The sequence below is a fragment of the Halichoeres trimaculatus genome, unplaced genomic scaffold, assembly GCF_033239565.1.
Source record: "Halichoeres trimaculatus isolate MK-OKI-2021-1 unplaced genomic scaffold, fHalTri1.1 fHalTri1_scaffold_18, whole genome shotgun sequence".
Lineage (NCBI taxonomy): Eukaryota > Metazoa > Chordata > Actinopteri > Labriformes > Labridae > Halichoeres > Halichoeres trimaculatus.
Genome location: NW_027437196.1, coordinates 26,903,346 through 26,931,147, shown reverse-complemented (window position 1 = coordinate 26,931,147; position 27,802 = coordinate 26,903,346). Strand labels below are relative to the sequence as shown.

Below are 27,802 nucleotides of genomic sequence, written 5' to 3'. Positions count from 1 at the left end.
TTTTTAGACTGAGTACATTCAGATAAATCAAAGCTGCAGCGGCTCACACCCACACCTATGGAAATGGAAGTTCCCAGTTAAGCCAGTAAGCTTGTCTTTGAACTGTGAGAGGACAGCACAGAGTCTGAGAGAGCCCATGCCAGGATGAGGAGGACATGCTGAATGAATGAGTGGGATTCAGCCCCTACAAGAGCAGCTTTAGAAATAATTGTCATCTTCAATTGTATGTATCACAATGAAACCTCATACTATTCCCTCAAAATAGACTTTTCATTATTCTCCTTAACAGCAAGTAAATGACCGACAGCGCCTTCACCGAGCTGGAGATCATCCTCCTGCATGTGTTAAAATAGAGACCAGGCATGACTGAGTTTCTAATTTGTCACCCTGAACTGGAAGGGATTTAATCCACTTATCTGACACAGTTATGACCAAGTCAGGGAGTCATTATAGTCTGGTTTGAGGCCTGACCTCAGGGACTCCTGTCTGAGAATTGTCATAATTGGATGGATGACGGACAGAATACTAAGAGGGCAGCACATGTCAGAGCTCAGTCAGGATGGGACAGGGAGAGGTAAAATTGTACGCTTAAGATAATAGGTGTGTTTCTGACACAGGAAAATAAGCTGTTGGCTCATCACCTCCACAGTTTCTATTACAGCTGATGAACACTTAAAAGTGTCTATGTTAGTCCACACCAAATATATCAAAACACACACTGTTGAGAAGATGTGACTCTTAGGGCGTTGGTTTGTTTCAAAAAATGAATCACATCTACTTTTTAACTCTACTTTTCTTCGGTCAAGACAACTTTCTAGCAGGTACAACATGACTATGTAAGGTATTGATCAACAGTTACATAGCTCTGTTACAGAGCCCAATGCCCTGAAATGTGCTCATAATTTGTGATCTTAATGAATCCTGGTTCTGTCCTGCCAGTCATATACCAATCAGAGCTAACGTAACCTCACTCTTCATTTTATTGATAGACTCTCAAGTTTGAACAGACCACTGCAGAATAACTGCTGACTGTGGGTTGGAATCAATATTATCACAAACAGATTAGCCCCTGTGTTAGCCTTTAGTCTGTATTTTAGTCATTAGCTCATGTTTTAACCCTTTTTTGAAGTAATTAAGTCACATTTTAACCTTTAGTCTGTATTTTGGTAATAAGTTGTGTTTTTAGCTTTAAGCTTGTGTTTAAGCCTTTGGTTTGTGGTTTAGCCTTTAGCTCCTGATCAATCCTTTAGCTCTCGTTTCAACCTCTAGCTCACTTTTTAGCCTTTAGCTCTTTTATAAACCTCTAGCTCATGTTTTAGCCATTAGCTTGTGTTTAAGCCTTTAGCTTGTGTTTAATCCTTCAGGCTGTGTTTAAGCCTTTAGCTTTTGTTTAGGTCTTTAGTTTGTGTTTTGGCCTGTAGCTTTTGTTTTAGCCTTTAGTTTATGTGTTAGCCTTAAGCTCATGTTTTGACCTTTAGTTTATGTGTTAGCCTTTAGCTCGTGTTTTAGCCTTTAAATCATGTTATGGCCTTTAGCTCTTGTCTCGGTCTTGAGGCACGGTCACACTGGCCATCCAAACCGTGCGGTACTTAAGCACAATTGCCCCCCCACAGAGCTCTTCTTCAGCTGGAGAGTACAGCCAACAGTCACACTACTCCTATATGAACCAGACTTTAGTGGGTATCACACACACGCATGGCCCGCCTACGTCATCGTGAAACGTCTGTTTTCATGAGGCGCGATCTAATCAGGGTCAGCACAATGAGACACAGAGAGCACTGCTACAACTTTAGAGCCCGTTGGACTTATGGGGAGTCATTTTGGCCCAACACAGCTCTCTAACGCCCCTTTTAAAATGATTGTTGAGAGATGCGTTTGCGGTGATCAAATGTAATGGATCACACAGTCCAATGGATCACGCTGTGCATGTGCTTGTGCTCGTGCATGAGGTAGACAGTGCTGAAGCCCACCTCTTTGAAGCCCACCAAAGTAGAGAAGTGAATTGTGCTCAAGCACAGCACGGTTGTAGTCACACTGGCCATTCCAGTGCTGAAGGGCTGAAGCGTGCACAGTTTGCCAATGTGACTGTGTCCTTAGACTGTGTGTTAGCCTTTAGCTCTTGTTTTAGCCTTTAGCTCCTGTTTTTGTCTCTAGCTCTTGTTTTGGTCTTAGACTGTGTTTTAGCCTTTAGATCCTGTTTAGTCATTTAGTTTATGTTTTGGCCTTAAGGTTATGTTTAAGCCTCTGGCTTGTTTTAAGCCTTTAGCTCGTGCTCTATCCCTCTTCTGTTTATCTTTCTTCTGCTCTTCTGTCCTTTTTCTGTCTGACAGTTAGGCTCCAGTGTCCACCATCACTACAAAATTAATCACAGAAATAGTTTTCAGTTGAGGAAAACACAGATCTCTCTTCTCACCTCTAAACTTTGTCGGCGTGGTGTTGCCATCAAGACCTAAACGTGCTGTAAAGAATCTACTCCTGCTCGACCTGATTGGGAAGCTAATAAGTAGCATCTAGTAATAATTTATAATGGCGCTGATAATCTCATTTTAAAGTTTGGATTATGATCAGGCAGATATATAAGTGGGAGACTTTTTCAAGATCACTTAGAAACTCCTCACAGAGACTTGAAACTCAGCTCATATAATTTGTATATTTTGATAGAAATGTAGTATAAGAACTCACCATTCATCAAAATATTCACGAGAGACTTAAATTCATGAAACAGAAAAGAATAGAGACACCAGGAGATTTTTTTTAAAATCTTTTTAGAAATAGCTGATGACACAAACTGTCCATCATAAAGACATGAGACCTTTTATAATTTGACTTTATCATGGAGGCACTCTGGAAAAGAGCTGTGGTATTTTCAGAGTGGGTATAATTAAAGGCAGAGTGATTTGGGACCACTTACTCAGTGGAAAGGGAAAATTACCCACAGCTGATGAGTTCAACAAGCTGTGAGGAGGGGTAGTCATGTTAAAATGATAATCAGCAGGGGATACTCTGACCACTACAAAGAGTCAGAGCTCAACCAGAACAACCAAGACAAACGAGACAGGGTGAGCATCTCAGGGGAAAAGACTCCGTACACACTCTTTTCTTCTTTACTGGATGAGATACAGTGCTCTGTTTCATGCTTACAATCCTGGAAGTATCCATCCACAGACCTCACTGCCTCTGCACACAGACGTCACGTGATAGGAAGAAATTTAACTTACATCTTGACTAATACTTTCTGGGGAATCCATTACTAGATTAAGGAGCAACTCTGTGGAGAATATGGAAGTTTGATTTCCTCAGGGCTACGCAGCAACATCCATGACAAGAGGTGCAGAACAGAGAAATGTGCGAATCCTCCAACTTTCCACAGAAACTTGTAACTCAGAGCTTCACTTGATGTGACCTCTCTGTGGAGCTCCCTGTGGGACTTGGGATTCAGCAGAGTCTATATTCATGCTGACTTTTTTATTCCCCGTCCCTCCTCCAGTCTCGCCAGATGAGCACATGCTCCCCAGACCTCCATCCCCTCAACACCTTTATGATGAAGCAGCTCAGTCTGTGGAAACCTGCCTGTGGATCTATCATTATCTGTCCTTCACACATGGGCTCTGTGCTTTTAAGTGTGATGAAGAAAGTTTTGGATGATGCCTGGTGTCGAAGCTTAGTCATTCACACACTCACAACCAAGAGGGACGCTTCATGAAAATACAATCAAGCACAACACGGTTGGCTAGGATGAGTTTACCTCAGAGGGGATGAATAATCAAATGTCAGATCATTTAAAAGACGAGCGAGAGATTTGATGTGCTAATGGCCTGAGTGATGTGTTGAGAGCTTGTTTTAAATCTTTAACTATTAAACAAACCAAAATGTTTCACTTAGAGTTTATGTGACAGCTTGTAAAGGACAAATGTGGGTTTTTATGCTACTGAAGCACAGACTTTTGCCACCCTCTATCAAGGTCTACACGTGGGGGGTGAGATCATATTAAATAAATGTTCTTCAAATGAATGTCTGTCCTTTCCAAAAGCTAGAGGGAACATTTATGTTAGACTTGAAAATATTTTGAAGAAATGGGAATCGTCTCTCTAAACGGCAGGCTTCTCTAACAACCACCAACTGTCCTCAAATATCACACACCTCATCCCTCAATTCAGACTGCAGTTTAGTTTCATACATTTAAGACCTGTTTGTGTCAAAAGAGGCATTGATGCTGCACACTTCGGTCTCGCTTCAAGTGTCAAATGAAAACTGAGAGAAGTAACAGTTAACAAGACGACTGTGACTGGAATGGTTCTTCACAATGTTTATGAGCAGCAAGATCAGACAGGAGGAGAAAACCAAGGCAAGATTCTCCTGAAGTACTTCTATGAATTATACCCAACCCCAATTTACTAAACAGTGTGTCTGTGAGTGAGTGTTTGAGTGTGTGAAGGAGTTGTAACAATTCAAGTTATGAGCCTAAAATAATTGAATCGCCACTACGCTTGGGCAGGCGGACCAACTTCTGTGACCCGTCAGCCTACCTTTACACAAAAGGCTGATATTTTTTGGGGGGAATCCTGCAGGTCACGGGATTCCTCTGGGATGGGACTCCCTCGTACCTTGCTCCTCACCAGGTAAGTCCCCTCCCACTTGAAATCACCTCCCATGGGAGTGGTTGCTGACTGTAATCATAATTCATTAGCAGTAAACTGACAAAAACAGACTAAAATTGATGTAAATGACAACCAAATACACACACACACACACACAAAAAAAAGTCAAATCATAGCCCTTTCCCTGTGCTCGTATGCTGCCCTGGGCACCCGCGGGCCTTACAGAGCGGGTGGGAGAGGGTGGTGGAATGATAAACCAGCATCTTTCCTCTTCCTACTGTTTCAAACTCCACTCCAGTAGGTGGCAGCAATGTGACTTTAAGTTTAGCTACCCATGGCTGCAGGAGCAGACAAAGAAGAAGCAGCAGCAAAGGGTGCATCTCAATGCGTTAACTTCGTGCTTCCTCCGTCCTATCTCCTCCACGACAGTACGAAGTACTTTCCCAGTCGCCATTTTGAAGACTGTCCCAAAGCGATAATTGTGCTCAGAGGAGAGAGGAGAGAGGATGGAGGAGACTGATCTGAGGAGCTATGATCGAGGAGACACGAGAGCCGGCTTTGCAGAAGTCTTTTCACTGAATGACACGCCCCCATATAGAATATCACTCTCTGATTGGACGCTGCAGCAGCTCAGACTTCACATGAAACTTCACAAACACAACAGAGTCGCTGCCCAAGTAGCTGCCTGTTGCAGCAGCTCTCTCGTCTTTGTCCGTTTCTTGTCATTTTTTTCGTCTCTTTTTTGTCATCTTTGTATTTGGAGTGGATCATTACTTTGTATGGTTCATTTTTGGTCATGGACACCAAACTTTTTGTGGCTTTGGCTATGGCTTACTACTTTTCTCCTGTGTTTGTCTGGAGATCCTACATGTAACCATGGCTGCATTGTTTACATGCAAAATTAGCTGTTAGCAGTCTGTAGCATGTCATTGCTAACTGGTGTAGGGCTTGATGATTTCCCTCGAGCTGAGGAGGAGGAGGAATTGAGGATGACGTGCTGGTTCTCGGATGTGAGCTGGGAGGTGACGATGTGGACCTGTCCTTCTATCCATCATTGTTGGGAACGTGGGATCTAGCTCCGCGGGATGGACAAGCTAGCTGTGCTAACCCAACGGCATCGTGCTTTTCACGGACGTGGCTGACGGAGCTGACATCGGACGCTGGCGCCACGTTGGAGGAGCTTCGCCTGCTGTGAGCAGACAGGATCCAGGAGACAGAGACTGAACAGACTGCTGGGGAGGCTCAGTCCTGGACCCTGTGGAGGTGGAGACTGGCTGGGCTGGAGAGTGGTGGACGAGTGGTGGACGGGATGTCGTCATTTAATTTCTTATGGACCTTTTTGCACTTTCTATACTCTTTCTTACTTTTGTTTTCTTAAATGCTGCAGTGACTCCTGAATTTCCCCTCGGGGATAAATAAAGTATTTTCTATTCTATTCTATTCTATTCTATTCTATTCTAATGAGAGAAAAGACGAGCTGAGGACAGGCACTGAGGATCGTTCAGAAACTGATCATAAATCTGGTAATAAAGTTTTTTGAGTTTAAAGCACAAAATACTGAACACAACCATCATCAAATCAATATAACAGAGGATTAATACAGAAAACTGACTGATCAATAATATCTTCCTGAGACACAATAAGGTGGGTTATATTAATAAGCTTCAGAGGTCACAATCAGATGGGCTCTAGATAGTTCAGATAGCTAAATGGTTCATAAATAATCTCATAATTACGCATTTACCGGAAAAATGATCCATATGAGCTTCTAAACAGCACACATAATAAAAAGAGAGTAGGTTTTCTTCATGGTAACGTGTGTGTTTAACTGGTTAAAGGAACAGACAAAGCTCTGTTACTGTTTCTGTTTGATCAGTTATTACAGTGCACGTGCCCAGACGCACAAACAGCTGTTAGAGCTGACTGACAGATGATCCAGAGGTGATCAGGTGATGCCGTCATCAATGAAACATGTTGCTTCATGTGACGCTCGGAAGGAGAGGACGTCCCATTGCTCCAAAAACGAATCTCCTCCATCCTCTCTCCTCTCTTCATTTCCTCGCATCTCTCCATCATCTCTGGTGGGAGGGACTAAGACGCAAGTGAACGATGCATGTGGAGGAAGGAAGGATGGAACTTTGGAGCTTTGAGACGCACCCAAAGACTACGTACTAGCAGTGTTGCCACAAAACATTTTACGACTGTTTATACTCCTCTGGTGACTTTTTATTATTATCATTATTATTATTATTATTATTATTATTATTATTATTATTATTATTATTATTATTATTATTATTATTATCCAGAAAAACAACAAATCTAATATTCATCTGGTGTTTGGGGACTCTGATGTCTTCTCAATGAGCAGCAGGTGCTGTCGTGGGCCCCTCTCCGGTTCAGAAAACTCCAGAGGTGGACAAGTCCTCCTCAGTCACACAGCAGTCCCTCCAAGCTGCAACCAGAGCATGCAAAGCTTGTTTTCTTTTGGTCACTTCTGCTGGTCCCAACACCAGATAAAGGAGGAAGGTTGATGTTTGACATTAAGAAAACAAGAAACAATAATGGATCTTTATTAACAAACATATTACCAGCTGTTTTTTTTTTTTTTTTTTTTTTTTTTTTTACAGACTCCCTGTGTCTCCTTTGTTATTCCTCTCCCCTACAGCATTCACAGCAATTGGGACTTATTATACAAATAAGGTAAAGATATTAGGAAATTTTACTCATATTCATTTATATCTATACCTACTTTGTGTTGCCAATAACAATACAAAGAAATAATGTTGGGAAAATAGTATGTGAAAAAATGCTATATGAATAATAAAGTTAATGATTATTTGGAAATTTCCATGGGCTCATTACAGTGGGCTGGGCCAAGTCAAAGTCCCGAGTCTTCTTTTAGTCCCAGTCTGTCCCTGAACCCACTTGTTGAGCATCTCTTTCAGTTCTTGTCTTTTCAAGTGACATTAAATTTTCTCCAAAAGCACATAGAATAGAATAGAATAGAATAGAATAGAATAGAATAGAATTGAGCATAATAGAATATACTTTATTTATCCCCAAGGGTAAATTCAAGAGGTCACAGCAGCAATCAAGAAAACAAAAGTAAGAAAATGTATAGAAACTGCAAAATGTGGTGTTGGTGTCTGGTGCTAGCTCCTTTAGCCATGTCTGTGAATAGCATGATGCTGCTCTGCCTTCTGGTATTCCCTCTGTTGCTGGGTTAGCATGGCTAGCTTGTCCATCTTATTGGAGATAGATCTTATGTTCCCAATAACCATGGATGGAAAGACAGGTCCATGTCGTCACTTCTCAGCTCACACCTGAGAACCAGCATGTCGTCCTCACCACCTTCTCCTCACCTTGTGGGAAGACATCAGGCCTTACACCAGTTAGCATTGACATGCTACAGACTGCTAACTGCTGATTTCACATGTAAACAATGAAGCCATGGTGACATGTAGAATCTCCAGACAAACACAGGAGCAAAAATAGTAAAAATATCACTGAAGGCAAAACCAGTTTGGTGTCCACGACCCACAAATGAACCACACAAAGTAATGATCCACTCCAAATACAAAGAGGATGAAAAAGAGATGAAAAAATTACAGGAAACAGACAAAGATGAGAGAGCTTCAACACCAGGGTGGTGCCTGGCAATTACTTCTATGAATTATTGTTGGTGGTCAGAATCAGTTCACACCCCTCCGTGAATTAGTGTCCTATCAAACTCCACCACACCCAGAGAACTGTGTTTCCATGTCCATGCAGGTTTGAGTCATAAATAAGTGGGAGTGGCTTCACCAGGCCAGTCAAACACCAGAGACACAGGTGGGATCAACTAGGAGACACTGCAAAAGATTGAGAGATAATAAGAGCCAGAGCCAGCTAGCCAGCTAGAGCAGATGGGGGGACAGGTGGACAAGCATGGAGGGGGTACAAGTGCACACACACACACACACACCCCTCTGTATATAAAAGGCAGTATGATGTCACAGTATTTAGGATCTCAGCCAAGGCCGTCATTGTTTGGTGGCAGAGACAGAAACAGGCTGTAGCAGACTGTGAGAGCTGATGATTATTAATAGTTACATCAGAGAGGAGAGAGGCAAAGACATGGAAGAAATGATGGGATTCATACTCTTAACAGAGATATCAGGGCCTACATAACCCTGTGTGTGTCAGCATTAGACACATTAGCATCAGGTTCATGTCGGGGAGTACTCCACATCCGGACGTCAGTGTCAACGCAGCAGATATCACACAGATCACATGTTCGTGATACATTCATACATTCATCCTCCATGCAGCTGCCCTCCTGGAAACAGGAGAAATCATCATACGATGAATGGTTCTGGACCTGTGTTGTTTCTTTCAGTGTAACATCCTGATTGTTCTCTGGGTTCACAGAAAATACTAAATGGACTCATGACGTTCCCTCTCTGGTCTTCAGACTGATGTACAGAGACCACCTGTGTTAACTAATCCTGTTCACAGTCTGATGCCACAGAACAGAGGCAGTTCAGGGTTGTCGAACCAACAGTGCTGATATTGTGAAGTGCTCTGAGTGGTCAGAAAGACTGTGAGTCCATTGACCTCTGTGAGTTTTTCTGGGGAGGGATCAACAGCTCTGTGGCAAACAGGGTGTCCTGCTGTGTTTGGAAACCTTTCTTTCCAGCAGCTGATGCAAGTTACATCACAAGTACCTGAGCAAGCCTCACACACAGGTGAAGCTGTGGACTCGAGAGGATCCACGGAGGTGCAGCACTAACCACTGCAACACTGCCACACAGGCTTAAGGGGCTAAGTTTGTTCCTCAGATGCATACTGGAATCACAGTAAATCTGGGAGTGAAAAAAAAAACAGAGTTGAGCAAAAAAGAGTGAAACAGTCCCACTTCTGGAGTTTATTTGAAGATGTAGACTCCAACCTGTGTCTTAGGTCACTTTCTGTGGATGTTAAAAAATGACTTTATTCACAAAGTGTTGAGGGCTGTCATTCACCACCTCTCTGGAGTTCATTCATCACAGTGTAAAATGTCATATGACCTGTTGGTACAAAGGAACTAGCCATGTAACTGGTGTTCGGCTTCAACAAGTAGAATCCAAAAGCATCGGTTTATCACCTGGAAAGCATCGTGGGTACGTAAAGTTTGTTAAGAAATCACCTTCATTCATACATAGTTATTTCTGGGAAATGTTTGTATCGGAAAATGTATGGAACTGATCCATGAGATTATCATGACACCAAGGTTATAATAGTTAACTAAAACGAAACTAAAAACGAACTAAAATTTAAAAAACATTTCAGTTAACTCAAACTAATAAAAACTAGAAAAGAAAACAAAAACGATAAATTAACTAAAACTGTATCTTGTGTTCACAAAACTAACTGAAACTAACCAAAATTATAGACAAAATGTCTTTAGTTATAGTTTTTTACAATTCAAATTGCCTGTAGGATTTGAATTAATCCGACACATTTTCCCAACCAATTTTATGACAGTTTTCGGCAGTTTCCAGTGCTGTACAGCACCATCATAGTGATGTACCGGGACGTTCTTGTTTACTGCACTGACTGGCTGTGCACTGCGACGAAACGTAGTGGAGCAATGAATCAGAGCATGTGTAATAGTTTAATTGCATGTGAGTCTGACTTTAATTGTATTTGAGTCTGTCTTTATTGTTACTGAGTCCAAGTTTCTGATTATTAAAGCTCATATCATATTGTTTTATATAATTTATGTTTATATTATTTTTAGTTAATTCATGTATTTTTATATAATTTATATATATTTTTTAGATTAAGTTTATATTATTTTTTTGTGTTGAAGGCAGCAGCCAACAGTTCAGTAACATCATTGACTGAGCAGTGAGCACTATGTTGGACTGGGAAATAAACTGTATTACAAAATATTTACTCTGACCTTTTTGAATCCTGCACCTGGTTAATAAGGTATGAAAATCTAAAACTAAACTGAAACTAAGCCTTGTTGCAAAAATCAAAAAAGTAGGCACTTCGTGTGTACCGAAATTGTAGACATAATGACATCATCTTTTTGTTTATGTTGCTGTATTTGTCTGTTAATTTTTCTCAGAGAGGCTGAAACATCCCGCGTAGGCTTTGTTGTTTGATGATACACTGCTGCCACCATGTGGTGATGAATACCAACTACACCTCCACCAAATTCCCCATACTGCACCTGTTGTTGGTGTTTCTATAGCAACAGCCCTCTGTTACCTGGGGAAGGTGAGCAGCAGTGGAGGTAAACAATAGAAGACTAAGGCTGTAAGGAGAGGAGAGAAAACATGAACAGTCTCTTTTCCAGGTAGGAGTCTGTTTTTTTCTGTTCTGTTCTACATCACTGATGAAAGTCTGCACAGCTCCATGATCACATTAACAGCAGCTGAGCTAAACACAAACTCAACATCAGACCTGCTTGTTTCTGATTCTTTGACTCGTCCATGTAGAGATGTGCAGCTGAAGAGCATGGAGCAGACGGTGAAACATGCAGAGAAGTACCTGGGAGAGATCTGCTCCCTGCTGGCCTCATACACCAGAAAGACAGCCAGGCTCAGAGACAAAGCAGACCTGCTGGTGGCTCAGCTCTATGACTTCTCCAGCACAGAGGACCCTGAGTTCCAGGTTGGCTTAAAAAACCTGGCAGAGGATCTTGCTATGATTCAGGACTACAGGCACGCTCAGGTCAGGGACGCTGTTACTATTGAGTGATAAACTCTTGATCATGTGGCAGTTCATCATGAGGCTTCATTGTTTCAGGTAGAGCGACTGGAGACCAGAGTCGTGGCTCCTCTCAAAGCTTATGGAGACATCATCACAAACAAGCGGGTGAGTTTGACTCTTTGCTTTGTGTCGCTGCTGTCAGCTCGCCTTTCGTCTTCAACTGTCCTCAAAATAACTCCATGAGCTCTCTATCAAGGAGCTTTTTTGTCCCCACATTACACATAAAATAGAAGATCTAGTCTTTGTTTTATGTGTTGTGTGTTTTGATTTGTGTGTTGTGTGAGCTGACTGTGTGTGTCCTTTCAGACAGATCTGAAGAAGTTCAGCGCTGACCTGAAGAAGGAACTGAAGGAGCTGCAGAAGTTGGAGAATGTCAGACTGAGGAACCCTGCAGATCGACAAAGCATTGTATCCTTAACACAAGACCTTTGACCCCTCCTTCACCATGAACTCATTATGCGATCGTTGCTTCAACGTAAAGTTCATCTTTCTGAACCAGAAAAAGCCAGATGGTAAATACTGCTGCTGTGCACACAGTCATTGTTTGAAGCCACAAAACTGGACTCAAAGACCCTCTGAGGTCTTTCTAAATCAGTGTCACTTTTATCTAATCCATGATTTAGATTATCAACACCATCATCCTTTCTCAAAATACTAATCATTCGTATCTAAGGTTGGGCCTGATTTTCCTAAGGGTTATATCTTTACAGCAGTAGGTGATGGTGCTCATGGGAAATGGAGTCCTTATCCTGGAAAATAGATTCGGTCCTCACTGAGCCTTCAAGGTTAAAACAGACTCTCAAATTTACAAAATACAAAAAATAATAAGTCAGTAACTCTACATCACTTAGTTCCTGTGTTTCCAAGGAAACAGAGCGCGCCATTTTGGCGGGGTTGATTGGGGATGTGTCCCAAAACATGTTATTGTTGAAATAAAATCAGTCCATTAAAATGTTAAAAATAGTGCCCTGAATGTTATTCAGGTTTAAAACACTTTGAATGCTAAAAATATGTTTTTGTTGACAAAAAAACACCTTCCTGAGGGCGGGGCTTCAGGATTTAAATTCTTTGTACTTTAGTGCTGTCTGTCTCTTGTGTTGGTGAGCCAAAGCCAATTTTCCACCTTGGTGGACAATAAAGACATATTCTATTCTTTTCTATTGTATTCTATTCTATTAAAGGGAGTGTTGAGGAATAAGTTCGGGTTCAGAAGAAATCTGCTCACCTGTTTCTGCCGTTCTTGTTGTCCTGTGTGTTCAGTGTTGTGAGTTATTGTAGAGCCCTGACCAACCACGTCCTTTTGTAAATCTTGTTTTTTTCTGCACTCAGATATTTGTGCTATATTTTTTGGACTAAACCTGTCGACTTCCACTTTGTGTGACAGTACAATTTTTTTGTTTTGTTTTGTTTTGTGTTTTTGCAACCAGATATTTTTGAAGTGCTGCACTTTTGGACTAAACCTGTCAACTTCCCTTTGTGTGACAGTACAGGTTTTTTTTTTTTTTGTTTTCTTTTGTTTTTTTTTTTTACAAATGTATTGGTCAAAGCATAGATTTGAAAAAAAACAAACAAACAAACAAACAAAAAAAATAAATAAAATAAAATAAAAAAAATAAAAAACCCTGCTTGAAGTGAAGTCACCACCAAAACTGCTCTGCCTGGTGGCTGGCTGCCTGCAGTACGGTTCAAAACTCCATCTCCCCAGTCATTCCAGATGAGCTGTGGTCAAACTTTATAAAATAAGTACACCTGGTAGAAATGTTTCTTATAACCAGTTGTTGTGGTGATATGAAGAGATTATTGGGCTGCTTTGTGTTCAAGTTCTCTTTTTTCTGAAAAGTTTTTTTTCATTAGTTATTACAGGTTAAAAACTGGGTTTTATGTCATGTTACAGATGATGGACAGCCGTTCTTGAATAGTTTTTTTTTAGGAATAGTAAAATATATTGAGAGGGAAAACCAGGAAGAGATTAGACTCTTAGGAGAAAAGAAGAACATAATTTTTGTCAACTGGCTCAGATTCTCAGAGTCCCTCATAGTCTCTACTGCACAGACTCTGGCTGCACAATGGTGGTGACGGTGACAGTGGTTTTATGGCATCGAAACTATACAATGGTAAAAGGTAGAGCCACGCTGTCCACTCTATGTACAGTCTGTGTATCAAAGCAATAGCAGGACAGGTACATAGGAATAGTGTGGTGAATTTTTCTTTAAAAAAATAAGGAGACCAAGAAAAATAGTCTATACAGTGTTTTCACTGCAGATTTTTAATACTGTTCATTAACTTTGTGGATTAAAAAAATGCAATCTACATTTCATTTTCAGTCAAAAATATTTTCGAAACATTCTGAAAACGTTATTTTCCTGACAATCTTTTCCAGTCTCAGGTAACGTCAGTGACCTCATGGTTATCTCTTGGATAATCCTCACAGCTAATGCTTCCAGCTGATCTGAGTAACCTGCACTGATTCTCCAACAGGCTGAGGTGAACGCCCAGAAGGCGTCAAACAACGCCCAGCGCAGCGTCAGGCAGCTGGAGGAGACCATCACAGACTTCCAGAGACAGAAGCTGGAGGACGTCAAAGTCAGTGATACAGACGCTGTGGACATCTGCAGACAGTCAAACACTCAGTAAAAACTTCTCTTCTCTCTGACAGACGATTTTCATGGACTTCATCACAGTGGAGATGCTTTTCCACGCCAAAGCACTGGAGGTCTATACACACACATACCACAACCTGGAGGGAGTGAGCACTCAGAAAGATCTGGAGGTTTTTTCATGTTGATCATACCACGTGGTTATTTGGTGCTGTTTGAAATATATCTTTGAAATATGCTGTGTCTCAGTGTGTAGAGCCCAACATTCTGAAGTTTTCTAACAGTTTCCAGCGTCTTTATGCGACAATAGCCTCAGCTTGTTTCTGTTTCAGTGATTATAACAGCTTCCTAATGTCACCACAGCTCTTCAACGGAAGGGTCAAGATGTCCGACACACTGCCCAGGCCTCTGGACACTCAGCTGAGCAGCTACCCCAGTCCCCCTCTGACGTCTCCTAAAGGCCAAAGCTTCAGGTCAACACTGGCCTCTGCCTCAGGCCAAAGCCTCAGACAGCACAGCCAGCACCCAGACCCAGCCAGGAGGGTGAGCCTGGAGTCTTTCTGCCCTCATGGTGCTCGTCTGACAGCTCATCAACATGCTCTCCAGTTGGTTTGATAACTCCACTTTGATTTTTCTGTTTAAGCCTCGCAGCACTTTGCAGCGCCAGCGAGGGATGGAGGAGGAAGATGAACCAGAGGAGGAGGAAGACGAAGAAGAAGACGGAGAAGAGGATGAAGAAAATGAGATGTATGAATCGGACATGGAGGAAGGTCAGAACACCAAGGTCCAGTCCTATGCTGCTCAGTACGCCCAGATGCGCAGGTGGCAGAAGTAAAAACCTGTGCACAGGAACACACACACATACACCAACATGACCGTTCACAGCATGCTCTGAAGGAAAGTCTTCCTCCATGAAGAGCTATGTTAGCACAGACTGTTCTGGATGATTGTCTGTACTGAAATTTAGTTTGCACCATTTGAATCTGTTTATGCAGAAGCACCTCACCTGTATCATTCTGCTTCCTGAAAACACAGTCTTTGTTGCTCTCTTCTACTTTGACTTCACTCTGAAAAACAGCACAAAGGATCTGAGTGAGCAGACAGGCTGAGAGAGACTGCCTGCTCATGTAAACAGGCATCAGATGTTCTTTATGTGTACTAGAGATGTGATTTTCACAGCATAGATTGATGTCAGCTAAGAGCACTCCACTGTAACCATGTGTGAAGAAAAAACAGGTCATAAAAGTTTACCTGAATGTTCTCCACTGATGTGTATGGGACCAACTGAGGGACAAATTTGAGCTAACAGTTCCTCTGGTTGAGAATGAGCACAGCCTTCACCAGGTCTGTCCAGTTTTTTTCTTCAGAGGTTCACATTTTGATTTAGTGAAAATGACCAAGAACCAGCAACTCTTGGTGATTCATTAACCATGAAAGTGACATATAAACACTCTATCTTTCTTTTTAGTAGTTTCTGTAACAACCAGGCACTAAGTGTGCTCAAACATGATCACAGACTGATGAATTCAAGGGACAATCCCAATTATCACTGTAACCCCTCCTTTTTCGTCTTAACCCTTCCTCTTAGTCCTCTGTTTTTAGGGCCAAGGGAAAGGGGTGAAAACACATCACTTAGAAATGAGACGCCACTCGATTCACGGTACATCATCACCCCAAGACTGTTTTTCACTTCCAAAATGAGGACATTTTTGCAAGGTGATGATAAACTGATGTCAAATTAAGGTGACACATTCACAGCAAACAGACTTCACTATGATGCACTGCATTTCATGAGTGACTGGACAGCTAAGCTATGAAAAGCTATATTATGTAGCTTCTGAACAGCATAACGTTAGCTCAGCCTAGCTTATGTAGCTAATGCAGCTCCTGAATGCAGCTTAACTGTCTAACCATTAATGAAACACAGTTCATTGTAGTTATCACCTTGGTCTGACATGGGTGCAGCTATCATTAGCTTTAGCTGTAGATGTCCCTATTGCAGTGTTAGCTAGATTGTTATAATGAGTGATTTGAAAATACAACCAACAGTTTAAAACATGGCTGATATTTACCTGTAGAAGCAAAGGATAGGATATCTGATCAGAAATATCCATATGATGGGATATTTGTCATACCCCTTGGTTTCAAGTTTGGTGTGTAACAGGATGTGTAGCCCATCCCCTTGATTTTATGGAGAATTGGGACACTACTTCACTAGATGTGCACACACAAAACCAAGAATTAAGGGATAGAATTGGGATTCGCTATAATCCTCACCTGTCCCTCAGGTGTCTCTTGATCCCAGATGATCAGTGGTCAGTTTTTTGCAGTGTTGCTTGCTGATAAACATCAGCAAACTCTGCTTCTGACCAAGGAAAATGTTCTCCATTAGGGGGCGATCTTGATTTTATCCATAGACTGTATGGTCTGTCTGTTCAATCCACCAGCGCAGCCACATTTGATATGACTCTAACTTTGAGCTTCCTTTATAGCAGCTATGGAGCGCCTATTGGTCACGTGAGCTGAGCTTTGATTGGACGATCAGATGATCCTATTATCTCCTTAACCACTAAGTTACAAAAAAATTCACCCACCTTACAGTGTGTGAGGATAGTGAAATTAGCATTCTGGGCCCAAGCTGTTTTTTTGTTTTTTTTCTTAACCAGGCTGTAAATATGCTTTAATGCTGTAAAAGTCAGTTTTTATGGCTGGGTGTGTATGTGACTTCCCATCTTTCCGCACCCAGCCTTAACGAACAGCAACTTTCAGCACTTCCACAAAGGCTTCATTTTTACTGACTGGATGTTGCCTCTTGATTTTATCAGGACTGTTTTTCATATTCAGGCTATTTTTTTCTTTTTTTACCTGCAAACAAAATTTTTAGACCTATTTCTGATCCTGCATTCTGAATTATATTATGCATCAATTTTTAGTTTTTATTTGCACCAATTTTAATCTGGTCTTGTGTCCTCTAAAGTGTTTTTTGAACTCTCACATTTTCACATCCTGATAAATCCATTCTCTTAAAGACGTCAGCTGTAAGAGTTGTTGAGTTTCTGCAGAATGTACAGAGCTTTAGCTTCATACAAGTATCCTGTGCACAGTTCAGCTGTAGTATAGTGAGACGTTTATAGATGGACTCTAGTTTGGTTTGTGAACTTTGGCAGAAATGTAAATGTACACATCACTTAGACAATGATTGATCATGACTGTACAAATCTAAACACATTGAACCGGTTTATGTTATTTCATGCATAATAAACTGCATTTTTTACCTCAACCATGTAGAAAAAAAGAGTGTTTTAAGTTTCTCTATTCTGTATATCTCATGTTATATCTCAGGTTACATGGCTAGAAATAAAACAAATGTACCTTTTATGATATGTGCGAAGTCCATTGTCTCTTCATCAGGAGAACATCTCTGATGCTCTTCTTCTTTTGCAGTTATTCAGCACTTTACAGCAAACATGCAGAGGATGCCATAGTTTGATTGATGTCCTGAAGGTTTTGGGACTCAATGAAAGGTAAACTAGACAATCCACAAGACAAAATTTGACTTATAGTGTCTCAAATACACCAGATATATCTGTTTTCTGGCTCCTCTGTTGACTGTGTTCCAAGCTGTATGACTGACAGACAGCTGGAGTCACAGACCGAGGAGTTCCTGATCTTCCCTCTCCATTGATGAGTCTCTCTTCATTCATGTTGGGCTGTAAAACCTCAAACCTGTTGACCCCCGGTCTGGCTCCACTTATAATGTTTTTTTGTTGTCGAGGTCAAACTACATACCATCTGGTTTTGACACTGTTTGTTTTATTTTGAAAGTCACTGGGTGTTTTTTTAGGTAGTCTTACTTGCATTACTTCCTGTCCTACTCGATCTTCGCTACGCTGAATTGACACATCACAGCTCCAGGATCCAGCAAAGATAGGACAGTGGTGTATTTGCTGCAACCTGCTGGACTAGTCATGCAGCCGGACCTCAGCAGAAAGGATCCAGTGTGAGTTGGCTGATTGACTTGAAAAGAAACCTCTCTGATCTGGTGGCATGACGTATCTGGTGTATTTCAGCCATCATCCTCCTTCACTGGCACAATAACCTGGCCTGGATCTCTCAGTCAGAATAAAAAAGCATCCCCACTAACGGCCTCATTTTGTCAGCGTAGGAATGTTTAATATTCCAGATCCTCAGAAGCAAAAACACTTGAACATAAAAGAAAGAGGAGTACATTTCACTGAATGCACTTACAGAGCGATATCACTGGGCCGCATTGATCTGAGCTGTGATTATACTGAAGACCAGAAACACTGAGCAGGAGTAATCAGAAGTACAGGTAGATAAAGAAGATCAGTGTGGAGTTAATGCTGTCAGCCTGTAGCACAATGAAACCTCAGCTCCTTACTCTAGCTAAATATAGCAGGCTTCTTAGGAGATAAAAAAATAATCTTCACAGTAGTTTTTCATCACATCCATGCACGTCATTGTAAATCATCATTGACACACTTTAAATGGCACTTTAAAAAAAAAAAAGGAAAGAAAACACTGCCTGTTTGAAGAGCTGGCTGACGTGTGGCTGTAAGGATCAGACTCTAGGGACGTGTTGCTGGAGTGTGTGGCTTTCTGCTGTTCATTGGAACAATGATGATTTAAAAAAAAATCCTAATTTTTGACATTGAATTATCTTTTGGCTGCATTTAATGACTTTTATCAAGTGTGCACACTGTCACAAATGCACCAGACGTTTACAATGATGTTCCGGCCAATGGAGGTCACAAAACACTTCAAATTCAGCAGAAATCGGACTAAAATGATGGAGCTGTAAAGAGTAAAGCACAGGAAACTTGTCATCCCCTATACGCTCTTCATTTTTTCACGGTACAACCCCCTTTGACATTTTTAAATAGAAGACATAAAAGAAACAAATATGAAAAAAAAAAACACTTGGGCACTGTGAGCACTTGGCATCTGTCAGAAGTTAACATTTACACAGTGAAAAGAAATGAAGCAGTTTCTAGACAGCCAACACTTTCAGTGAGGTGAAACAGTCAGTTGTCCACGTTCACTCGCAGCAGTACAGTAGTAGCGTTAGTACCAATCAGCGCTTGATTGAAGGTAAAGAAGTAGAAGGTTTAGTCCACTCTCCCTTTTTGACTCTCCAGGAGACCATACTTAAATCTGATTGTTAACCAACCTATAAAGTGCTTTCAAAAATAATCTTATTATCATAATCATCCTCATCTATACAATAAATCAGTATGTCAATAAGGGCAATGTTAGGAATATGAAAGAAAGGAGAGGAGGAATTAAAAAGGGTCTATTCAGGCACGAGCAGAGAGCTCTTCTCTTTCTCCTCCTCCGGTCCCTCCCTCCCTCCACTGTGTTTCTTTTCCCTTCCGTCTTCTTTAATCTTTACTTCTTGAAGGGTGTCAGTCTTCCAATGTTATGCCAGAAAGTAGAGGTTTTGCGCTTGGGCTCAGCCAGCATGAAGACCTGCTGCTGGGGTAAAGCAGTGGGGAGGGAGGGGTGCTTCTGTCGCAGGAGAAAGTCGTAGTAGGGTCTGGTCACCGCTGAAGAGAAAGGAGTGAGACAAACAGGATTTAACACTGAAGAAATAATGCTTCAGCTGCAGCTTACACCAACATCAATCACATCAAACAGCTCTCAGTAGGAGTGTAACGAAAAAGTCGACTCACGAAAAGAAACACAATATAGGGCTGACGAAACAAAGTATTCTTTTGTTCACAATATCACAGAAAGGATTCACATAAAAAACAGCAGCTTTTTTTTTTCCCTTGATGCTTTTTTTCCTCTACTTCCTCAAAGAATTGATTCTCATGTCTGACTGACAGAACTAACATCATTATCTTAGAATAGGGAGTATCATATAATCATTGTGTTGCAGCACAAAGAAAAGCACAGTTTGCCTTTGAAACTAATATCCTATCCTGATGAAAAGTGATGATCATTCACAAAAGCTTTTCCACAAACAGAGCAGACTGGGTGAGTAAATCAAACACAACCTTCCCAACACCATGTGTAGCAGCTGACAGCTCTCAGTCTGAAAACTAACAGTGTTGTCATGTCTCGTGTTCAGACCCTCAGAATTAAACCGAACAATTAGCAATAGTCCCCTGAAAAACACTAACTGTTCTACTACTTTAGTGTACATACATTGGCTTTAGATTTAACAAGCATCAGCTGATGAGAAGGATGATTGATAGCTAGTGTTTTTCTAAAAACTCAGATACCAACATATCATATTGAAGCAGGCAAAACACACTTTTGGCAATTTTGCAGTTTCTATTATTATTATTATTATTATTATTATTATTATTATTATTATTATTATTATCATAATAATAATAATCATTATTATTTTAAAATTTTATTTTATTATTATTTTTTGCAAATTTACATGATTTCATTTTTTAAATAATTTTTTGCAAATTTTTGAAATATAAATTAATTTGTGGTTTTGTAAAAATGTTGCAACTTTCTACATTTTTTCTGCAATTTTGAAATTTCAAAATTTTGAATATTTTAAAATTAAACAAAGACATCAAATGTACAATTTTATAAATTTAAACAACTTTTAGTTTAGATAAATAATCACTAGAGTTATACACTTTTGGTTGATTTTATGGCTCCTGAATGACTTTAACAGCTGGGCTGAGGCAAAATGGCTCCTATGAAAGTAAAGGGTGCTGACCCCTGGTGTGGAGCCATTGTATTTATAAATATCCTGTTTTGCCAGTGCCACACCTGCAGAAACTAAACAGTAAAGCATTAAAATTCAGGCCCTTCAATTTTTTTCCTTGATTTTATTTCATGCATCTTTGAAGTTTATTTTGCTGTTTATTTATCTCATGAAATTTTGTGCCACAAAATTTTGTCACACCCCTAGTTCTTACAATTTCATACTAAAGGCCCATCATCATAGCAAATGGTCTTAATGCTGCTGAAGACAATTTTACATAGATACTGATTTATAGTGAATGAATCTCCACACAGAACAGAGAGCAGTGAAGATAATTCCAAATCTGAAATTCATTCTTTAATATCTTTGTCTCCTTAATGTTTTTTGCCCATTTTCATAAATAGCCGTGCTGTTCTATTTTAAAGGAGAGGTATTTTTAGTAGCAGTCAAACCTTCTCTGAGCGTCTGTGTGAGATTCTTCAGGAATACAGGTCACACAGTTTCAATAAAAAGCACAGCTCTATGAATTATTGATCAGTGGTTATGTATTAAACAGAGGAGGATGGCTTTCATCCAGGCCCAGGAAGGAAGAAATCTGGAGATTTATACTGTGTTAAGACTTGAGATGTTTTACCAATCAGTGTTCTCTCAAAAAAAAAAAAAAGGTTTAAAAAAACACATTTTGATGACAGAAAATTTTATTGAAATAAGTACTGCACAAGAAGCCTGATCCTATGAGGAGAGCTTTGACAGCTGTAGGTTGATGATGAAAATCTCTTTCATTTGTCTGGAGCTACAACTAGTCTTCACATCTACCTCTCCAGCTAATAAACATCCTTTTCATTCCACCATGTGATGCAGTGACAAACTGAGGGAGTTTACAGACATTAACAAAGGGACCTCTGTCATAGCAGCACTCAGTGGTGAAACAAAGCACTGTACAAATGTCCGGAGCTCTGTTAATGGTGAAGGAAGTGGGCAGACCGGTGAATTTCCACTGTATCTGCTCCTCCTCAGTGTATATTCTCACTGCGCTGCATCAACATAAACCACAATGAGCTGCTCAAGGATTAGGAGGGTCAAACTACTAAAATCTCACTGTTGGACTCTCTGTCTGCACCTTACCTTTGGGTTTCCCAGCTGGATGGCTTTTGCAGGCGTTCAGCATGGCCTGTTTCTTCTGGACCTCTGTGAGAGAAAAGCCTGAAAAGAGGACAAACAAACACACTTTATGGAGACAAACAGACAAAAACATTTCAGGAAACCTAGCAGCAGACCAAGGATCAGTTTGAGGGGGCTATGCAGGGTTTAGACGTGTTCAAAGATTGAATGTAGTAATAACAGCAGACAGCATCAGAAGAACGGGCAAACGGAGTGACCTCATGTTCAGGGCAAAATAAATCCATGATTACTTTATGGTACCGTAATAACAGGCCAGCGTGGTGTATTTCCAGTTAAATCTCAGTATTAATATTTTGTTTGAATGCTTGGCATCAAAACATCCAAAACTCTTCATTTTCTTCACTGTTGTGTTGTTTATGTTGATGTTTTAATTGGAGCCTACTACTTGAAGCATTTAACACCATGACGTGTAAATGTTCAAAAGTGTCCTGGAAAATTTGGAAGACAGCTTTTTTAGCCACGACTGCTGTGTGGTGTAGGCATACACAGTCAAAAAAAAGGATGTCATCTCGAAGTGAGGTCGCTACAAAAAACTGCCCCCCCTGGTGGCTGGCTGCAGTATAGTTCAAAACCTCTGTCTCCCCAGTCACTCCAGATGAGCTGTTGTCAAACTTTTAAACATAAATACAACCCCCATCCGTGCTGTGGTGATAAGAAGATATGATTGGGCTGCAATGTGTTCAAGTCCTCTTTTTTCTGTGGTTTCTTTTTCATTAGTTATCAGTAGGGCTGTCATTTTAACGCACTAATTAGATTAATTAATTACAACGCAAATTAACGCGTCATAAAAATTAACGCAGATTAATCTGGATCCCAAACCCGCGAGGCGTTCAAAGACGCACTTATTTTCAAATGTCTAGCATTTACAAACCGTTTGTCCTACATGGAAAAAGTGGTATTCTCGTCAAATTTTCAAATTTCCGACAGTCCCTGAATGTATCACACCTGGCAACATGCTTTGAACGGGGGGGGACTGCTGTCCACATCTCGTTTATTCATTCGTCCTTTTTGAAAATCTACAGAAAATCAACCGTTTGTTCAATTCTGTAAAAAACAGGTAATTTTACACTCTCTACTGCATCAAACAAGCCCTGAATGATCGAAAAAGGTTCTTGTATTTAAATCTAAAGAATTCTTTGAAAATTTGCTTCCATCTTCCTGGTGTCATGTTTTAGCTTGGGGCTGCTCTGCACCAATCAGCAACAGTTTGTGTGTTCAGAGCTTGTAAAACTGAGAATACTTCACTTTTCTTTGATCCATGACTTGAAAAAAGTGTTTGCACATAGTTCCTCACAGTTTTTAGCCTTTAGCCCTGGTTCTCCTGACCTCATAGAAGTATAGAAGTTCATATTGCAGTGAAAATTGAGTCCACATCGAGTAAAAATGTGAACAGAAGCAAAAACCGTCCTAAAAATCAAATCAGCTTATCTTAGGTGCAGGACTGTGTAGATTTTGTGAAGATAGAACCATAAAACTTTCTTCATTTGTTCCTTATGCCTCAGGGTACCTAAAATGTGTTGTATATATTCCCACCTTATTTTTAAATGTTTTTTTAATGTCTTTTAATGTAATTTTAATGTCCTGGAATTCAAATTCTTTATTTTGGGACCTTAAGCAGATATGACATTAAAATGCGATTAATTAGATTAATTAATTACAAATCCTGTAATTAATTAGATTATTTTTTTTAATTGCCTGACAGCACTAGTTATCAGAGGTTAAAAAAGAGGCTTTTATCATGTTTAATGATAACTGACAGCTGCCCTTGTTTATTTTTTTGAAATAGTAAGATATGTAAGTAAAAAGAGCCAAAAAGAAAGAAGACTTTTTAAAAGAAAAAAAAAAAACACTTTTATTTGTCCCTCAGCTCAGCTCCACTCAGATTCTTTACTATGCAGACTCCCTCGGTCGCCTGTGACTGGGGTAGTTTGGCTTTAAAACTTTTACTGTTACTGTGGTACGGGGCCACACTGTGCATTCTACAGTCTATGGGAGTGGGAAATGTATAACATGTTGAATGTATTGAATAGGCATCTCTAGTGAGAAAGTAATGTACATTTGTTTGTGTTCAATGAAAGTAGAAATCCCGCCAGAAAACCATAGATATATTGATTTATGCTAACAGCCAGCATATCAAAGTAATTTCCTGTGTGCATTAGCATTAAGCTCGCACTAGGTTTGATATTGTTTTTGGTACATTAGGGGATGTATAACAAGTTGAAAGTAGTGAAAGGAATCTCTGTGAGGGAGTAATGTTTTAGTGAGCTCTCACAGAGCTCGCATGTGTAGCCCTGTTTTCACCTGATGCTTTAATAAAAGTACAAACACAGGAAGTGAGAGGTTTATACACATAATTAAACTGACTTTAAAGTATGACTAACCTTGAAACAGGATGGAGTTATAAGTTTAAACAAAAAAAAGCAAAGCTTTTAGCTCAGGCTAGCTAGTGTTAACAACTTACCTTCAATAAGGTAATTTGACCAATTTACTGTTTGTGAACAGTTACAGCTGTGCGTGCATGTTGGCAACAAAAGGGCTGTGAACTACAATGGCTTGTCAAATAATGCGAGGGTGTTACATACACAAATTAAAAACTAGATTTAGAATATCAGGAGTTGAAATTATCTCTTTGTGGTCAAACCTGGTTACCCTGAGGTAGGATAAAGAAGACATATTTGATAATAAAACCACAGACGTTGCTGGTGTTTCAATGTAAAGTGTGACCCTGTTAACTGGTAACTTATTAGCCGATAATCACTGGCACGTTTGGCTGAGAGTCACCAGTTAGCACAGTCACTCTTTGCTCCACAACACCAGTAGCTCTGCAATGGTCAGAACAAGACAGGAACTGACTCCATGCTGTGACAACAACTGACCACAAAAAACCCAGACATTTTTATGCTACTTACCGCCTCAATTTGCTTCAATTTAGTCTTTTAAGATGGCTAACTTGTCTGAATGAACGAAGCTTAACGCAGCTTTCGTTACCAAAATGCGCGCACATATTTTTGCTAACATTGACTGTGAATTGGTCTCTACAATTTGACGATTCACCTTAAATTATCAACAAACACTTTAGGCAACTCCAGCAAACACCTTGTTTATTTAGTCTCTGCCATCATAACACTGTCTGCTGTTACTGTCTAATGTTTTTGGTAACTAGAAATGTCAAGGCATCCTTACGCCAATGCTGAAAGGATACATGCATAGAGCCTATTAATGCTGGGGATGTTTTTTTAACCTCATTTTGTTGTTTTACAGGATACACTGAATTCAACTTCTCTGGGAACCTTTTCTTCCTCACCCGACAGTAAAACTCCATATTGTGTTCTGACAATTGGCATTAAGGTTTTCAAAATCCAACTTCAATTCACTAAAATTCAAAAATGGACTCAAAGAAGATTAATGCTTTGTCTTTTCTTTTGATGAGTGCTGTTTGACATGATTCTGATGTTGAGATATCACTGACGTTTTAGAAGAACAGATAATAATGTCTTGCTTTTGAAGGGATTTCTACCAGTCAATGGAGAGAAATCTAAATGTAGCAAATCCTATGTTATATCTACAGTCCAGAGAGGAAGTTGGTCGCAATCTGTAGGAGTCAGCTGTGATATGCAGAGGCAGATTGTAACACCTCGGATGTCATGGAAACAAAGTCAGCTCAGAAGACGATGAGTAGAAAGCGATTTTCTAACATTTCTACTTTGCAGTGTTTCTTTAAGTTACGGACATAAGGTGTGTAGGTACCTGTCTCACGGTCATGCTGGACTTGTAGCCTCTCGTCGGTGAACGCTCGAAGCCAGCGTTGTTTCTGTTCAGGTTTTTTGGCACACAGAAGATGGACCTCATCACCAGTCAGAGAGCGTAGCTTCAGGGCGTTCTTCACACTGATGTTGAAGTGCTTCTCTTTTCCATCCTCCACATCTATCACCTCCATGTGGTCCATATCCATGCGACCCTTATAGTACAGCATGTCCCGGCGCAGGAGGTCCTGTGATTGTAAGAGAGGCAGACTCAGCCAAGACTGCTTTTAAATTAAAGACCTGAGCTTGCAGAACAAGCAAGATCAAGCTTTACTGAGTGTTTGATAAATGATGTTTCTTGGCACAGACAGAGCAAACAGATAAAAAAAACTGTCCTATTTCTGCTCAGTTGTACCAGTGCAACCTTGGTGTGCTGAGTGCTGAGGTCTTTATGTGTTACTCATATCATTTCCACACAGAATACTGGCTGTAGAGGGGAATCCTCACTAACCATGGGACTAACTCATCAGACAGCTGCACTGAACCATCCTGGAAAAGGCTAAAACGTGACAGGAAATAAACCCGGGGTGTTGTGTGTGTAAAACAAAGTGAGGAGAGCTTGGAGGCACCTTTTTGCAGTACACCATCTGATGGTCGAAGAGGAAAAACATTCTCTGCTGACTCTTCGCCTGTGGCTGGGACAGCTTGGTCAACTCCCCCGAAAAGACCAGATCAGAGCTTCTGCTCAGGACATCCTCACCCTGCATGGAGAAAAACACACACACACACACACACACACACACACACACACACACACACGGGGTGTTCAGCGATACCGAATCACATCTTACTCTTCAACTGAACAGCTTTTCAGTACAAAGATGCGTTACCTCCCAGTCCTCTATTGAGCTCTGCCACTGAGCGATCTTGTCGATATTCTCAAGGCGCCGTTTCCTCTCGTTGATAAGTCTGGCCACATTCTTCATGGCGTTTAAGGCTGCTTCCACGTCTTTGTAGTCCCTGAGGAGAGGCAGGTGTTACAGCAGAGGCTTTCTGAATGGGACCAACCATACTTCATCATTTCAAGAAAAACATTATGTCATCTTGTGTTGTACACAAACGCTATGATGGATTTTAACTTAAAGATGCTATTAGAAGGATCTGTTTGAATTAGGATGCAGTGACACATTTTAGCCAGAGTCTCACACACACTGTCATGAAAATGTGACTCTTAACAAGGCAGGTGTTTTGGAAATAAATGGTGATCATATCTTTTTTTAAAAACAACTTTCCTTTGTTTTAATTTTATTTTACTGGATATAGTGTAACGAGGTAAGGTATTTCTCAACATTAGCGCTGTTGTTTGAAATGTGATAACAAGCAAACTTGTCAGTTCATACAGTAGATCAGTAGCTGTCCACATGTAACAATACTGACAGCCTGGTGCTCCAAGACATGTCTGTAAGTGTAATGTTAGTAAATCCTGGTTATGTCCTGGCAGTCATCCACCAATCAGAGCTAACATAACCTCACTCTTCATTTTATTGATAGACTCTCAAGTTTGAACAGACCACTGCAGAATAACTGCTGACTGTGGGTTGGAATGAGCATTAGCACAAACAGATTAACCTGTGTTTGGCCTTTAGCTTGTGTTGTTTGCCTTTAGTGCTTGTTTAAGCCATTAGTTTTTGTTTTAGGCTTTAGCTCATGTTTTTTTTTGCCTTTGGCATTTTTTTTAGCCTTTAGCTTGGGTTTTAGCCTTTAGCTTGGGTTTTAGCCATTAGCTCTTGCTTTAGCCATTAGCTTGTGTTTCAGCTATTAGCTTATGTTATAGCCTTAAGCTTGTGTTTTTTGCCTTTAGCTCTTGTTTTAACCTTTAGCTCCTGTCTAAGCCACTACATTCTGTTTTAGCCATCAGCTCCTGTTCAAGCTTTTAGCCCCTGTTTAAGCCATTACGTTGTGTTTGAGCCTTTAGGTAGTGTTTTAGCTATCAGCTCATATTTTGTCTATTAACTTGTTTAAGCCATCAACTCATGCTTTTTGCTTTTAGCTTTTGTCTTAGCCATTAGCTACTGCTTTAGCCATTAACTTGGGATTTAGCCTTTAGCTTGTGTTTTTTGCTTTTAGTGCTTACAGCCCTTAGGTCCTGTTTTAGCCATTAGCTCTTGTTTTAGCCTTCAAATCACGTTTAACCCTTTAGCTCATGCTCTATCTCGCTCTTGTTTATCTTTCCTCTGC

General features: G+C 40.4%; 2 protein-coding genes across 6 annotated transcripts in view; one reads left to right on the top strand and one right to left on the bottom strand.

Annotated features, from left to right (window-relative positions):
• Positions 1-10,868: 10,868 nt before the first annotated feature.
• On the top strand, positions 10,869-17,130 carry LOC141807568 (CBY1-interacting BAR domain-containing protein 2-like). Its single transcript, XM_074693679.1, has 9 exons — positions 10,869-10,929; positions 11,072-11,306; positions 11,382-11,450; positions 11,652-11,753; positions 13,726-13,731; positions 13,824-13,928; positions 14,002-14,115; positions 14,306-14,485; positions 14,586-17,130. Exons 1-9 carry the CDS (start codon positions 10,910-10,912, stop codon positions 14,775-14,777), a joined length of 1,023 nt encoding a protein of 340 aa, XP_074549780.1. The 5' UTR covers positions 10,869-10,909; the 3' UTR covers positions 14,778-17,130.
• A 947-nt stretch (positions 17,131-18,077) lies between these two features.
• Positions 18,078-27,802, bottom strand: part of arhgef4 (Rho guanine nucleotide exchange factor (GEF) 4) — a 131,474-nt gene continuing 121,749 nt past the window's right edge. For 2 of the 5 annotated variants that reach the window (XM_074692992.1, XM_074692993.1), the window contains 5 exons: positions 26,455-26,584; positions 26,194-26,325; positions 25,569-25,812; positions 21,765-21,842; positions 18,078-19,509 (listed from right to left, as the gene is read on the bottom strand). In XM_074692992.1, the coding sequence (XP_074549093.1) occupies positions 19,352-19,509; positions 21,765-21,842; positions 25,569-25,812; positions 26,194-26,325; positions 26,455-26,584 (742 nt within the window). In that variant the 3' untranslated portion in view covers positions 18,078-19,351. The remainder of the gene's footprint in view (positions 19,510-21,764; positions 21,843-25,568; positions 25,813-26,193; positions 26,326-26,454; positions 26,585-27,802) is intronic. The other 3 variants (XM_074692994.1, XM_074692995.1, XM_074692996.1) reach the window with 3 other exon arrangements.

What these genes read in the sequence shown, in the direction of transcription:
- LOC141807568 (XM_074693679.1), top strand. Translation starts at nt 10,910, where the DNA reads ATGAACAGTCTCTTTTCCAG. An exon ending in ACATCATCACAAACAAGCGG is followed by an intron (nt 11,451 to 11,651) that starts GTGAGTTTGACT and finishes GTGTCCTTTCAG; the next exon opens with ACAGATCTGAAGAAGTTCAG. An exon ending in ACCCAGACCCAGCCAGGAGG is followed by an intron (nt 14,486 to 14,585) that starts GTGAGCCTGGAG and finishes TTTCTGTTTAAG; the next exon opens with CCTCGCAGCACTTTGCAGCG.